This window comes from Rhinolophus sinicus, linkage group LG06, assembly GCF_036562045.2.
Source record: "Rhinolophus sinicus isolate RSC01 linkage group LG06, ASM3656204v1, whole genome shotgun sequence".
Classification (NCBI taxonomy): domain Eukaryota; kingdom Metazoa; phylum Chordata; class Mammalia; order Chiroptera; family Rhinolophidae; genus Rhinolophus; species Rhinolophus sinicus.
The window spans coordinates 119,456,969-119,473,662 of NC_133756.1; the positions used below are offsets into that span (position 1 = coordinate 119,456,969).

Here is a 16,694-nt window from a genome sequence, read left to right on the forward strand (position 1 = left end):
ACAGACTGCTATGAGATTATAAAAAGGACTAATGCTATCATCATCATCATCACCACTTATAGGCTCTATGTTTCAGACACTGTGCTACGTACTTAAATTTTTCTTATTTAACTTACTCCTCACAACATTAGGAAGTATAATTCCTTATTTAAAGCCAAGGAAACTGTGGCTTGGGAAAGTTAAGTAACATACCTAAGGGTACACAACTAAGAAGCATCAGAGCTAAATCTTTTAACTCAGGTCTGCCTAATTCTAAAACATTTCTCTTAACCTCTGTCTTTCCCTTTAAGAAGAGTGTGCAGAGCCTGCCAGTTTCCTCAGTATCTATAACCTCTTCTTTCTTGAATAGCAGAACTGCTGGATTTCAGCTGGGCACATGACCATTCATAATAAAATTTATATTTCCCAACCAATCTTGCAGCTTGATACTGTTATGTGGCTAAGTTCTGGCCAATGGGATATGAGCTCATACACACTGCTTTCCCCTTCCCCTCCCTGCTGGATGGAATGTGGACATAATGGCTGGAGAGGGAGCAGCCATTTCGGATTATAAGATAGAAGCAGTATGATAAGTGTGGGAAAACCAAAAGCTAGAATATCTATTTATACTTGTATGTGAGAGAAAAATCAGCTTCTGTCTTCTTTAAGCCCCTCAATTAAGTAGATCTCTCTATTATGGCAGCCAACCACTATCTCAATTCATATAAGAAGGTAACATGTCTGATTCATGTCTCTATTCCTAGAGCCCAGCAATTTTAAATGTTGAGTTGAACTGAACTGAATTCTGGTTCTGGTACTGTCATTTACTAGCTATATGGTCATAGAGAAATCATTTATGCTTCTCAATCAGTTTCCTTTTCTACTCTGTCTACCTCACAGGATAGTTGGTGAATCAAAAGGCTTGGTTTTCAAATTTGTTGGTTGCAAAGAGCCTAAAAAATTATGTTTCTTTGTGAAACAACATGAACTACTCATCAATGTATTTTCATCATATAAAACAAGAACTATTTTACTAGCAGGAAATATGGTTATATTATATAAATGGAATTCTCTGCATCTCAAAAGATAAAAACATAGCTGAGTTTCTCTGTTAATATTTGTTTATGTGAAATAAAACTGATGGGAGAAAAACTTGAAATTTAGAAAATTCTATCTATTAACTTACTGTCTTTCTATAATGTGGCAGATTGCATTATTAAACTTGAGGGAGGGTTCAGCTCTAGGATCAGCAGTGTTCAAGGATAGATGGTGAGAAAGACACTGAGATAACGGATGTGAAAGCACTCTGAAAATGGAACGGGATCATTACTATTATCACATCAAATATGAATCCCTTTAAAACTCTGACACTGTTGTAAGTTAGCAGAACAGGTAAGGCAGGAGGAGACTCCAGTGCGCTGGAGACCATGGTGCTCTGATAGCACAGGCTGAGAGTCAGGTCTTCACAGGAGTCACTGTGAAGTGACTGGAAAAGCTCTGGAAAACTCTTTTATGTTCTTTACAGCCCCAGTGTTTCCAGCTACCACAAGCAACTGGATACTCCTACAGGAGTGTCAGTTCACTTTACATACTCAGTGTAAGAGGAATACAGGTGGCATTTAATAAATGTTTGTTGAGCTGAACTCCGTAACACCTTCACTGATCCTTTCAGGGAGAGTTGCTTCTTGATCTTTGTCCTCTTGATATTTAGTTCATTCCCCTAGAAAAGCACTTACCACATGTATTTAGTTAGTTTTTGAGCACAATCTTCCCTAGCCCACTGTACACTTCTTGTGGGAAGATACTGTGTCCCTGTCACCTGAGTAATGACGGTTTTCCTTTTCAGTGAGTTACAAGAGGTAACATGGATGTTAGTTTAAAATAACTATTCCTAAGCCAGTCCTATAATCCATGTCTAGCCCTACACTCACTTGATGGGCCAAAACAATCTTTCTGTTCCTAGGAAGCTAGGACTGTCAACATAAAGTGATTCTGAGCTGCTGATGTTTTTCCAGGAATGATGCCACAGTCTCCTCACAGAGCTAATCTATCTATGGGTGCTACAACAAAATAAATAGGAGTCAGAAATGGCAGATATCTCCTCTATGTCAACAGTAAAAACAGCATTAAGTTTCTAAGAGAAAAGGTATCTTGATTCCTAGGAGCCATTCTATAAAGACAAAGTAAATTGCCTACCTTACAAAAGATACACTTGACTCTCACCCCATGGCCTAGAATATAGAACATATAACAACTACAAACTGACAGCAATTTATGTTGCCTCTGTTTCATCCTCCCATATCTTCTTCTTGGCAATTCTCTGACGCGTGGGTTGCTACTACCCCAAGATTAGAGGCAGGACAACAGCTGAGAGCAAGTAAATAAGTGGGAGAAATGACCTAGCACTACACAAATATGAAAGACTATATTATTTTTATTTCTACCGAATAAAAATCACCCTGAACGATCTGAAGCTGTTTAAATTCAACAGAATAATGCTGGGTCCTTGAGAGAATGATGAGATCTACACATTGAGACACAGAGCTGAGTCTGGAGATAGGCTCTCAAATGTGATCCTTCACTGCCAGGAGTCAAGCTGGGACTTACAGATGAGAGAAAAAAGAAAGGGATCATCCCATAAAGGGGAAAGAGCATGTGCAAAGGCATGAGACAGCATGGGTGTATGAGAAATGTACCTGAAACAAAAAAGGACACCACTGAGTCCAAAAAAGGAAATCCTTGAGAAGGAGTTTGGGTCCATGCTATGAGACCTGGAATTCCATGATTTGCTATCATCCCCATGTTGCCACCCATGAGGAAGCTTTTTTTCATCTCTTCTCTTCTCAGAGAAGCATCGAGGACAAGGGCACAGGATGGAGGGATGGGAACCAACCAGGCCACTCAATAAAGAAAGAGGTTAAACCAGTATTGAAAAGGAAAGCTGAGATGAGGTTGCTGTGACTTTTCCTTCCCAAGGTTCAGTCATAAGACTGAGTGTGGAACCTTTGGAAGGAGAAGTGAAGAGATTACACCAGCAGAAATGAGACAAGGGCTGGGTACTTTGTGCGTGAGAATTAACTCACATCTCAGAGATGTGGGGATCAAGAGAATAGAGGCCCCAGCCTGAGCCCCAGAGAGGAAAAAAATGGGAATCTGGCTATTTACTGTTTTTTCTAGGTTTTAGGCTTAGTGAGAGAAAGGAGGCCACAAGATACCTTCTAGCTTTTCCAGCCCAGTTCCCCAGGGCAGAGTCAAAGAGGGACTTGGGACAGAGCCTCTGCAGGCTGGCAGATGAGAGCTTTCATTGTGTTGTTCCAGGCAGGAAGTGAGGAGCCTGCAGCAGCTGCCACCACTATCCAGCACTACTGTGCTATCTACCCTGGGACAATGAATGACACTAGAGAAAAGCCTACACCCCTAACCAAAGGGAGCATTGCTCCCTCCAAGCAACCAAGGTCATCTGGAGCCAGCTGTTTGCAGATAGTGGGTTGTGTTTTCCAGCTCTGATTTATAAAACCTCAGGGCAGTTTCAATAACCAAATTTCAGTTCAGCTCAATCAATATTTACTGTCCTCTGTTTGATGCCAGGCTCTATGTTGGACAATGAGGATGCAGAGAAAAATGAACACAGCCTCTACTCTTAGAGAACTCATGATCTAAAAGGGGAGATGGTCACTTAGAAAACCGGTCAAAATGGTGGAGTAGGTAGATGCTGTGCTTACCTCCTCTTACGACCATATCAAAATTGCAATTAAACTACAGAACAGCCATCATTGAGAATGACCTAGCACTACACAAATTTCTCTTCCATACAAATGGCCAGTCTTGGCTCATGCTGCAGACTTTCCTAAAATCTCTCAAAGGTTCACAAAACCCAAACAAGCATCGTCTGGCTTTGGCATGTCCTGTATCTCTGGCTAAGCAACCCTAAACCTAGCAATAGCCACAGCTGTCCTTGGTTTGTGGTTTGGCCTCTCAAGGCACCTCCCAGCCCAGCACAAGTAGTGGCCATCTGTGCATTGCTTTGTGGCTCATGTCAGGCGGCCCAGAGCAGGGCATAGGCTGTGGCTGAACTTGGTCCCTCCCAGGAGGCCTGGGGCTAGCATGCCTGGTGGCCAGGTTCAGACCCAGCTGGAGCATCACCCAGCTACCTCCTGGGACAGCATATCCAAAGGACAGACTGGGCAGGCACCAGAACCCTGCTAAAGCAAATCCTGCTCCATAGGGGCAGCCCCTGCACCACAGCTCCTCCACTGTAGTCACAGCCAGTCCTCGCAACCAATCAGCCTAATGGTCAGTCCCTCCTACAGACGTGCAAAACAGCAACCAAGGCTCAACTACAACAAGAGGGTGCACACAACCTACACAAGGGACATACCTGGAGTGCATGGCTCAGGTGACCAGGAAGACTATGCCACTGACCCCCACAGCACACCTACTACATAAGGCCACTCTACTAAGACTGGGAGACATAGCAGCCATACCTAATATATAGAAGAAAACCAAAAAGAGGCAGCCAAAATGGGGAGGCAAACATGTCCCAAATGAAATAATAGAACAAAGTTCCAGAGAAACAATGAAACAAAATGAAGACAAGCAAATCTACCAGATGCAGAGTTCAAAACCCTGGTTATAAGGATGCTCAGTGATCTCTGAGAGAGCTTCAACAAAGAGATAGGAAACATAAAAATGGAGATAGAAATCATAAAAAAAAGAACCAGTCAGAAATAAAGAATATAATAACTGAAATGAAGAATACATTACAGGGCATCAGTAGTAGATTAGATGAAGGAGAGGATCAAACCAGCAATTTAGAAGATAAGGTAGCATAAAACACCTAATCAGAACAGCAAAAAGAAAAAAGAATAAAAAAAATGAAGATAATTTAAGGAGCCTCTGGGACAACATCAAGTGTACCAACATTTGCATCATAGGGGTACCAGAAGGAGAAGAGACAGAGCAAGGAATTGAAAACCTATTTGAAGAAATGACAGAAAACTTCCCTAACCTAATGAAGGAAATAAATACACAAGCCCAGGAAGCACAGAAAATCCCAAACAAGATGAACCCAAAGAGGCCATCACCAAGACACATCATAATTAAAATGCCAAAAGTTAAAGACTAAGAAAGAATCTCAAAAGCAGCAAAATAAAAGCAGTTAGTTACCTACAAGGGAGCTCCCATAAAACTGTCAGAAAAACACATCATAATTAAAATGCCGAAGTTTAAAGACAGAATCTTAGAAACAGCAAGAGAAAAGCAGTTCGTTACCTACAAGGGAGCTCCCATAAGACTATCAGCTCATTTCTCAACAGAAACTTTGCAGGCCAGAAGAGATTGTCACGAAATATTCAAAGTGATAAAAAACAAGGACCTACAACCAAGATTACTCTACTCAGCAAAGCTATCAATTAGAATCAAAGGACAGATAAAGAGCTTCCCAGACAAGAAAAAGTTAAAGGAGTTCATTAACACCAAACTAGAATTACAAAAAATCTTAGAGGGACTTCTTTAAGACAAAAAAAAGGATTAAAAATATGAATAATACAATTTCAATAACTACATATCTATCAACAATTACTTTCAATGTCAATGGATTAAATGCCCCCAACAAAAGATAGGGTGGCTGAATGGATAAGAAAACAAGACCCTTACATATTCTACTTACAAGAGACTCACTTCAGATCAAAAGACACACAGACTGAAAGTAAAGGGATGGAAGACATTTCATGAAAATGAAAAAAAAAGCTGGGGTAGCAATATTTATATCAGACAAAATTTGAAAACAAAGGCTATAACAAGAGACAAAGGATCCAGTAATCTCACTTCTGGATATTTATCAGAAAAAGCCCAAAATGCCATTTCGAGGGTAGCTGTGCATCCATATATTCATTGCAGCATTGTTTACAATGGCCAATGGGCAGGCAACCTGGGTGTCCATTGATGGATTGATGGATTAATGGATTAAAGAGGAGGTGGTACATATATATAATGGAATATTGCTCAGCCATGGAAGGGAATGGGTTCTTTCCATCTGCAGTGGCATGGATGGACCTGAAGGGTATTGTGCTGAGTGAAGTGTCAGAGAGAAAGGCAGATGCAATGTGATTTCACTTTTATGTGGAATCCAAAGAACAAAATAAACACACCAAGCAGAAACAAATTCATAGATATAGAGAACATACAGATGGGAAGCAGGTGAAAAAGGGAAAAGGATTAAGAAGTACAAATTGGTTATTACAAAGTAGTCATGGGGATGTAGGGTATAGCATCAGGAATATAGTCTATAATATTGTAATAACTATGTATAGTGCCAGGTGGTTACTGGACTAGTCAGAGGGATGTGTACAGCATACGGAATACTCATATAGTCAATAATATTATGATAGCATGGTACACTGTCAGATGGTTGCTGGAGTTATCATGGCGATCACTTCTTTAGGTATATAAATGTTGAATAACTATTGTGTACACCTGAAACTCATATAATGTTGTATGTTAACTATTTTTAGTAAAAACCTTAAATAAGTAAAAGGGGAGATGGTTATCAAAACAGATGGTTAAAACAGAGCAGTAAGTCTTAGGACAGAGGAAGCACAAGACACTCTGGCAGCTCGTGGTAGGACAAGCAACCCAATGCAGGGAGTCCAGGAAGGTTTTTCAGAAAGGGAGATTCAGTTTTTTCCCTCCTCATCCTGATTCCTCACTGGAATTTAAGGGTTGTGAATGTATTAGCCAAGTGAAGAGGGGGAGAATGTCTTCCAGACAACAGCATGTGAGAGGCCTTGAAACAGTATGGTGATTTGGATGAAAAGAGACCCAGTGCAGTTAAAGCATGGTATCTATGAGACAGGAGAAGAGGTTAGAGAGAAAGGTGGCGACAGATGGTGTTAAATATGCCAATAAACGTCCTTTTATACCAAACTAAGAGCAGGTCGAAGTATGGCATATGCAGAAAATTATCTTAAGAGGGAGGATCCAAAAACATTAAAAAAAACAAAACAAAAAAACACACCCCAAAACACACACCCAAACAAAACAAATTTCATTTCCTACTAACTTATGTGGAACTTTAGAAGAGGGATGTCCTAAAATAAAACAACTCCAACAACTACTCTAAGGTGTCACAACTCAGAAAGGGTGTAAATCACTCCTTCTGAATTTTAATAGCACTTTATATCTTCCTTTCAGTCCTTGCCACTTTCTGCTAATCCTCTGTCTTATCTGTAATGGTTTACCAGCTCCCTCTGAGCATAAACCAGGTCTTGTTCATTCATCCTATAACATTTTATTGCAGCCCAGTCTGAATAGGCAAGGCAGCCCCAATAGTGCCTAGCACACAGTAGATATTCGATAAATATTTCATACCATCATGGAGTTATATGATATCAAAGCTGAAAAACTCTTTAAAGATATTCTAATCCAGCGTTTCTCAACCTTTTTTAAAGAATCTGAAAGAACCTGTGGAGTCTCTTCCCAGAAAAATTCACATAGAAAACATTTGAGGGCAACCGGTTGGCTCAGTGGTTGGAACGTGGTGCTCATAACACCAAGGTCGCCAGTTCGATTCCCTCATGGTTCAGTGAGAAGCAAGGCTTGAGCTGGGAGCTGAGCCGCTGGTGGGCGGCCAGTTGGCTCAGTGATTAGAGCACAGTGCTCATAACACCAAGGTCACTGGTTCGAGTCCCACATGGGCCAGTGAGCTACGCCCCCACAACTAGATTGAAAACACGGCTTGACTTGGAGATGATGAGTCCTGGAAAAACACACTGTTCCCCAACATTCCCCCATAATAAAAAGAAAAAGGAAAAGAAAACATTTTACATAAAATTTCAGGGCCTACCATGCCTACAGAGGTAGTAAGGTTAACTTATCCAAAGTCACAAAACTAGTAAGTGGCAGAACCAAACCTAGGACACAAGTTTACTGGTTCCCAGTTCAGTACTCTCCCCACTACAAACAGACAATCTGAGTTGGTTTGTTTTCTGATGGGAGACTGTCCGGTACAGGCCTCAGACACTGTTCCTGTCATGAAATTCCTTGATAAAAGAATGATGCTCAGGAGAATACGGCAAGTTTAGTGGCTTCTGAGGCCCAAGTACAGTGGTATTGAACTTCTGCCAAGGAGATGTAATAGGAGATATGCATGGTTACGTGTGTGCATTAAAATAAGCCAAAGAACCAAAAGTGATGTTGAAGATTCCCTGAGAAGAACAGCAAAATCTTCTTAACTGTATTGTTTACAGGAAGTGATAGAATCATGACTCAAAGCCAAACCTTCTGACTTTCAGGTCAGTGTTGTGCTCACCTCACCAGAAAATTCTCTGCACGTGCACAAAAATCGAACCACCACAGAAGCAATCCTGCAGCTGCGGCCACTGAAATAGGCTAAACAATCTTATAATGCTTAAAACTACCAGTTATCTGTGACAATGGATTCAGAGAACACAAACCAAGGTCTGACAATTAAGTTCTTGAACTTGTTGCAACGATGTTGCTAACCTTTTTTGATACCAGAGGGATGATTCATTATGAATTTGTACCAATTGGACCAACAGTTAACCAAGTTTACTATTTGGAAGTGCTGTAAAGGCTGCGTGAAAAAGTTAGACAACCTGAATTTTCTGCCAACAATTCGTGGCTCTTGCATCACGACAATGCACCAGCTCACACGGCACTGTCTGTGAGGGAGTATTTAACAAATAACTGTATTGGAACACCCTCCCTATTCACCTGATCAAGCCCCCAATGACTTTTCTCTTTACCGAAAGATAAAGGAAATATTGAAAGGAAGACATTTTGATGACATTCAGGACATCAAGGGTAATACGATGACAGCTCTGATGGCCATGCCAGAAAAAGAGTTCCAAAATTGCTTTGAAGGGTGGACTATAGGTAGGCACTGGCGTTGGTGCATAGCTTCCCAAGGTGAGTACTTTGAAGGAGACCATAGTGATATTCAGCAGTGAGGTATGGAGCACTTTTTCTAGGATAAGTTCACAAACTTAACTGTCCTAACCTAGTACATATTTTAAGTCTGCAAATACTATAAAATTCAGTTATTTGGTTAAACGTGTCAATCCACCTCTACTTGCCACAAACCATTCACTCAACGAAACCGAATGTACTTGTATCGTTTCCATTGTGAGGTCTATACCGAACTAAGTTCCAAGAAAAGTATTTTTAAAGTATCACAAGTAATAAAAGCAAATGATTTGCTTTTCACTGTGATAACCTGGCCTAGGGACAAGATTGGGAACTGGCAAGAACATCTCCACTCTGGATAGTATCCAAACTAAGTAACTAAGTAACTAGTAGCTCCACTACTATCCAACCTATGCAAATCTGACCTTCTGGTGTTTGTAAAAGCTGCATGCTCTCCTTTTCTATAGGACTCCTGCCCCTTTACCTCTTGCGCTTTAATTAGGTGCTTGTATCTTCCAATGCCATGGGTGGGCTTTGTCTTGTAGTGTCGACTCGTACTCAGCACAATGCCACCTACAAGAGACAAAATAAGACAAACCTGTTTCAGAGCACCTCCAGGGACAGATCACATGTGAGGAGACAAATTCTCCACTGCAAGGCTGGTAACATTTGCAAATAGCAGGCCTTTTGTTGGTTTAAAGAACCAGAGCTATTTTTTGATCCTGGGCTGACTCTCAGTTTACCCCCCTTTTCTCTTCTTTGGCCCCTCAACAGGCAATAATCCTTTTGAAGTCTTCTACTGCAGATTGTATAGCAAAGAAATAGTTGGCAAATATAACCCAGTAAGAGGACAATCACAGATTTCCACAAAGTTTTAAAAACCATCTAATTTGATTTATTTGTGCTGATACAGAACAATTTCTAACACACACTGTTAAGTGAATAACAATAAAAACAGAAACCTAATGTCAGACAGTGTGTATGTACTACTACTGAGTATAAAACAGGTTCTCCCGTATGAGTACATATTCAGTATGGCAGGCCCAGAGAAGCGCTACCCAGATCCCCCTTCAAGGACGGACTCTAATCCTCATTATTTTTATCCTCATTTACAAATAAATGACAGCTCAAAAAATAGTGGTGAATGGGCCAAGTAAAATCCAGCAAGTAAAAAAAGACAGACTGCAATTTAAACCCAGGTCTATTTGGCTGAACAGCATGTGCTCAGATGTGTTATAACATCTGAATTTCTGGAATATAAAATCTAGCTAGGTCTGATCTTTTCTAATTCAGATCTCAGTTCCTTATCTCAGCCCTTTCACTGTTCCTCTATGTCTGTCGGTCTCTCTTGCTCGCTGTCCACCTTCAGCAAAAGTACTAGTACTAGGTTCTGCTCTTTCCTCCCAGCTCCTATGGTCCTGCTCTCATCTCCCCAGGGTCATCACTCAGGGTGGGGGGCAGGGGGACTAAATGCAACATGGTGTGGAAAAGTCTAATGACATCAAGAAGAGGAATGTCGCGTAAGCTTCTCTTTTCTAAAATGGGCTTCCAAGCACGTCTGCTCTGCGCCAGGCCAACCAGAGACTGGCTTCAGAATCAATCCTGCCTTTCCAACCCACAATGCTGGATGACATACATTAGTCCACATTTACTATAACATGCCAACAACTGTATAAACACTGGGACAAAGGTGACTAAATATGCTCCTTTCCCCAGACACTCAACGTGTACCTCGGAAAGATGATGGGAATGCAGAGTTCCCGTACGGTGTACAAAATACTTTAATGGAAATGAAAAGCAAGGTAGTGAGTGCCTAAAGGATGGAACAACTAATTCTGCCTTGGGCAGTGGGGGTGGGAGTGGGAGTGGTGAAGGGTGCAGGGGAAGAGGCTCAGAAGAGGTAAAAGCTGCACTCTTAAAAGAGGAGTAGGAGTTTACCATGCAAGGAAGAAGGGGGTATTTTTGGCAGAGGTTCCCAAAGAGCACTGATCATAACAGCTGTGTTCTTGGCTGTTGTCCCAATTCTGTCTCTCTGAATCCAAGACCTTTGACCTTTTGAGCTTTCAGGTTCCAACTCTGCAACTTGGGGCCTGGGGCCTCACCCAAAGGGCTGATATCCAAATCGTACTGATGGGTATACAGTGACCCTCAGAGCAGAGCCTTTCAAGTGAATTTCATTATGTATAACCAAGATTTTATTATAACTTCAAAGTAGGAGAAGCAATGAGAGATGTGCATGGTTACGTGGGAGCATTAAAATAAGCCAAAGAGGCCGTTGGCCTTGGCCTTTGGCCCTTTGAGCCTTTGAGCCGCAGCCCGCTCCTAACCCTTTAGAGTACATTTTCTCTTCTAATAATGGCCTTTGAGCCACTGCCTTCTGCTTGGGCCCACTGCTACCTCTTTGAAGTGTACTTTTTCTTCTAATAAACTGCTCTTTCACCATTAAAAAGAAAAAGAAAAAAAAGAAACCAAAGACCCAAAAGTGATGTTGAAGACTCCCTGAGTAGAACAGCGAAATCTTCTATTGCTGTCCTAAAAAGCACTGAACTCTGCAAAGCATGTTCATTCATGCAACAGTTATTTATTATTGCCCGTCAGGGTAGCCAGCAACAATTATACCCTCACAACCATGTGAAGGGCACACACTAAAGGTGAGCAGTGTGTGAACAACCCAGTGGCCATGGCAGGACTGACTGGTACCACACAGTGCCCTAGAAGCTACAACAATGGACAAAGTCGCTGCCATACAGAACCTATGATCTACTGGGGAGGCAGTAATACCAATGCCATCTCTGTACATAGAGCCCTTTCATGGTTCTTTGAGAGATCTTTAAAGTCAGAAATTTCAAAATTGAATTATAATGATGTTCAGAAAAGAGCAGTAGGGAGCAGTGCCTTGTTCCTACCTTCCCCCATCGTGCTCTCTGTGGGCTCTGGGTACCATCCCAGCTGCTCTCTCCACGGTGTGGGCCTGACTGTAGCGGCCATCCTTTTCTCACTGATTAGGGCTCTATACATGAGAGGGGCACTGAGGCTGGACTTGAGGTGTTGGGAAGGGATTCTTAGAGCTGGTGGCTTTTAAGTAAAACTTGAAGGATGACTGAGTTAGTAAGGAGAGAAAATGGTATGGGGAGGGAAGGAGAGAATTTCAAGGCAGAGCATGAGGCGCAAGGTGGCAAGGCATGAGTTCACAAAAACAGGCAAAGCTTAGGAAGGGCTTAGTTACTGAGTACTTATATAGGATGTGCCAGGCTCTGTACAAAGAGTTGGGGATATAAAAGTGGGCAAGGCCAACAAAACTCTGGTTATGGAGCTGACTGTCTAATGGGAGGAAGGAATCATTAACGAACTAGTCACAAAATAAATATAAAATTACAAATTGTGATAAATAATAAAAAGGAAAAGCACAAAGGGCTGTGGCAATACAATCGGTGGATCTACTTTAGATTGGAGTATCGGGGAAGGCCTCTCTGAGAAAATGGCATGTGAACTGAGAACAGAATTCGAGGGAAGTGGTGACAGTGGTTGGTTATCCCCAGGGAGGGGAAGTGGCTAAAAGGCAGGAGGAGAGGAGACTTACTGTTTATTTTATACTCTTTTGTATCTTTTAAAACTTGTTCCACGTATATGTATTATCTATTCAAAAATAAATAAATAAAATAAATTCAGACCTGAAAGGCAAATAGGAGTTTATTAGGTAAACAGAGTATGAATGTTCCAGGCAGAAGGAATAGCTGTGCAAAGTCCCCGTGTGGGGTACAGCTTGGCACATTCAAGGACCAGCAGGGCTTTCAGTGTGGCTGACACAGTGAGAGGGGTACACGGTGTACCAGAGACGGGGGCAGTGGGCAGAACACACAACACTGGGCCTTCTTAAGGGTTTGGATTTCAGACTGGACTGCCAGCAGGGAAGTTACATGTCTGATGTGTTTTAAGAAGATCACTTTGGTTGTTGTGTGGAAAAGTGGGTGGTGAGGAATCTGATGGAAGGGCTAGGAAACTCGAGTGGTAACCTTGGCTATGTTGGTGGTGGCGATCTCACTGTATCCACACCCCTCTCTCTATTCCATCTTCTAGAGCTGACAAACTAATCCTTCTAAAACACAGGCCTAACCATGTTATATTCTTTCATTAATTCAACCATTTCTTCATTGCACACACATAATTTTTAAAAAAGTACTTAACTATGTGCAGGGCACTGCACCAGTCACTACAGACACACCAATGAATGAAACAGGGAAGGTCTTTGCCATATTTCAAAATGTCTGATGGTTTTCCACTGCCCAAAATACCCCCTCCTTAGGTAAGCAATGAAGAACCTGGATTTTCTAGTCTAGTTCCAACTACCTCATCTCCTCATTCTCCCACTCCTCCAGGCCTTTGAAAAGTTGCTCCTCAGCCAGAGATACACTTGCCATTCTGTGTAAACCATATAGTTGTCATGCCTCTGTGCCATGCTGGGCAGTTCCCCCCTGTTGGGACTGTTCCTATCTGACTGGTGAAATCCTACAGCCTCCAGGGCCAGCTCAAATGGCACCATCTTTGGGAAACTTTTCTGCTGCCCTAAATATAGAAAAATCACAGAGTTTACTTCATGGTTACAGCTCTCCCATGCCTCCATTATATAGAAAAACTTTTGTGTAAATAAAAAAGAAAACTCAGATGCCAATCACCATTTAAGCACAGAGAAAGTCAATAACCCACCAGTGGTTTCAAACAGCAGAACTGAAAGTGATCTTTGAGATGATGACACATCTCAGGTGGAAATGTCACAAATGCTTGCCTCAGCCTCTCACCCACTGGAATTCCTTGGCAAAGAGGCATTTTCAAATTCAGTTTGGGGCAATTCCCATAATTAGAGCAGCTGGTTAATTAAGAAGCTGATTCAACTTACTGTTAAATTAACCATTTCCCCCTTAAATGAAAGGTTTTGGTCAAATTATCAGTGGTTAAACTGCTTAATTAGCCAGTTGTTTCAATTATAACATTTACAAGTTTGAAAGCCTCTGATTTCTAATAAGTTCAACTGAATGTTCCCCCTGCTCCGTGTCATTAAGCTGGGTTTCCTGCTGTCATATTAACATTGCAGCCTCCTGAGAGAAAAGGCAACTCTTTTCAGTGAAGAAGACACAAAACCACAGGGTTTCAAAAGGAGGCTTTGAAAATCTTTCAATTAACACAATTATAGGACGTAATCACGTACTGGCTTCTTCCACATCACACCCCTTCTTTTACATATGCCAGAGCCAACTGTTTTTCAATGTTCTTGTTTACTAAACTGAGTACTAAACCATCAATCCAGGATGGGGGTAAACAACTTCACTTTAGTTGTTTCCTCCTTCAAAGGAAAACATTGGGGTAGCCCCAGCCAAGGATTAATTACAGGATATTCTCTCCATTCAACAGACTGCAAGGCCCTGATATACCCCAGCACCTGGCAAACAGTATGTGCTCAGAAAATGTATATATGTATATACATATGTATAAACGTATAAATGTGTGTGTGTGTGTATATGTGTGTTCTTGAGGTAGTTTACCAAGACAGTCTGCAATGATTTGGCCCTGGCAGCTACCCACTTTTTTCAAAAGCTCTTCAAACTTTTCTTTGTTTTGCTAATTACACTGAACTACTTGAACTGGAATATACCATGTTTTTCTAACTCCACTTTTTTGCTCATTCAGAGGACTCTTAAGTTCCCTTCATTTAACCTCTTTAGACCTCTTTATAAATAATTACTCCTACCTCTCTATGTACGTTTCAATCAGTAAGAAAAAGATGGCCGCTACAGTCAGGGCCACACCGTGGAGAGAGCAGCTGGGATGGTACCCAGACCCCCAGAGAGCACGATGGGGGAAGGAAAGAACGAGGCACTGCTCCCTGCTGTTCTTTTCTGAACATCATTATAATTCAATTTTGAAATTTCTGACTTTAAAGATCTCTCAAAGAACCCATGAAAAATGCCAACAAAGCTGTGTCTTTTCCAGTAGAATGATCTTGGCATACCAACACTGATGAGTCATTTGGGCCTTGGAGCCTTCTAAACACTGGGATTCCCTGATGACAATTGAAAAATGGGCAAAGGAAACGATAAGTGGTCAGTAAATGTATGAAAATATGTTCAAGCAACTAGTAATCAAAGACATGCAAATTACAAAAACAAGGGGTGACATTTTTAAACTTATAATGTAAGCAAATATAAAAAAATAATAACACTCAATGTTGATGAGTGTATAAAAAAGGATTCTCAAATACCAAAGAAGTATAAAATGGTGCAGTCTTTCTGGAGAACAGTGTGGAAATACACATCAATAGCTTTAAAAATGTGCATTTCCTTTGACATAAGAGTTTGACTTTTAGAACCATATCTTAAGTGAATAATCAGACAGCATTTGAGATGCAGTCATAACACACGTAATGTGTATGTTCAAATATGCAAAAAACTTTCTTGAAAAACATATAAGAAATTGCTACCGTGTTTCCCCGAAAATAAGACCTAACTGGAAAATCAGCCCTAACATGATTTTTTCAGGATAACATCCCTTGAATATAAGCCCTAATGCGTCTTTTGGAGCAAAACTTAATATAAGACCTGGTCTTATTTTCGGGGAAACATGGTATTAGTGGATACCACTGGAGTAAGACTGGGAAATAGAAAAAAATACATCTTTTTGTACAGTTTATATTGACTTTTACCATATGCATCCATATGAATGCATTTAAGTTTTTTTTTAACAGTTGATAATTTTCATACTAATTTTTAAAAAAACTTCCTCAGAACACATACCAATTCAAAATGAACTTTGTCTCTGGTTGTGGGTTAAGGGATGAAACCACAGCTAGGGAATAAGAGGACTTGAACATAATCCTTTCCTTTTTAATACAAAAGAAAAAAATCTAAAACAATGTTAATAACTGCCAGATCTGGGTTTATTTGATATATTATCTGTTTTGCTTTTCTACCTTTTTTCATATCTCTCAAAATAAAAAATGTCATTAAAAGAGAAATAAGCATAAAAAAAGAAAAACTTTCCTGGACCCCAAATCCCTCTCCATCTCCTGCCAGTCTTCTTTCCTCCCATTCACAGTCAAACTTCACAAAAAATTGTCTATAATAGCCTTCCCTAAGTCCTAAACTCCCATTCACTTGTCAACCCACAGTTGACTTCCACAACTGACCTATCCCCCCTACACAGACACTGCTCTCACTAAGGTCACCAAGTGACCTCTTTGTTGCTAAAACCAAAGATACTGTTGATATCTTTCATGATCTTTCAGCAGCACATTTGAAACTGTAATATGGTTGACTACTCTTTCCTTCTTAAAACACTCCTTTTGGCTGCCATGAAACTATACTACCCTGGTTTCCTTGCACCATTTTGGCCTCCCATTTTCCAGTTCTTTCACCTTCTCTACCCAATTTTTTAATGCTGAAGTTCCTCAGGGCCTGATCCTTGTGCCTCTTCTCCACTTGTTCTCAAGCGATCATATTTATTCCCATGACATCAATTGAAATGGACAGTATGATGGCTTTCAAATTTACAGTTTCAATCCACACCTATATTTTGAGCTCAAGATCAGTGCATCCAATGGGCTAATTAATATATCCCCCTCACAAGCACTCAAGCCAACATGTTCAAAATTGGATTCAGAAACTTCCCTTCCAAATTGTTTCTTTTAAGGCAGTACATTCAAAATAATTATATATTTATTTATCTATTGTAGTAGAAACATGTTCACTATACATTAAGTGGGGAAAAAAGGAAATTATAAAGCATTGTATATCATTTGT

At 40.8% G+C, this 16,694-nt stretch overlaps 1 protein-coding gene across 1 annotated transcript in view; it reads right to left on the reverse strand.

The window, feature by feature from the left end:
* MRPL48 (mitochondrial ribosomal protein L48) overlaps positions 1-16,694 on the reverse strand; it is a 53,732-nt gene that overhangs the window by 23,807 nt on the left and 13,231 nt on the right. The window contains exon 4 of the mRNA XM_019744399.2: positions 9,389-9,477. Within this exon, the coding sequence (XP_019599958.2) occupies positions 9,389-9,477 (89 nt within the window). The remainder of the gene's footprint in view (positions 1-9,388; positions 9,478-16,694) is intronic.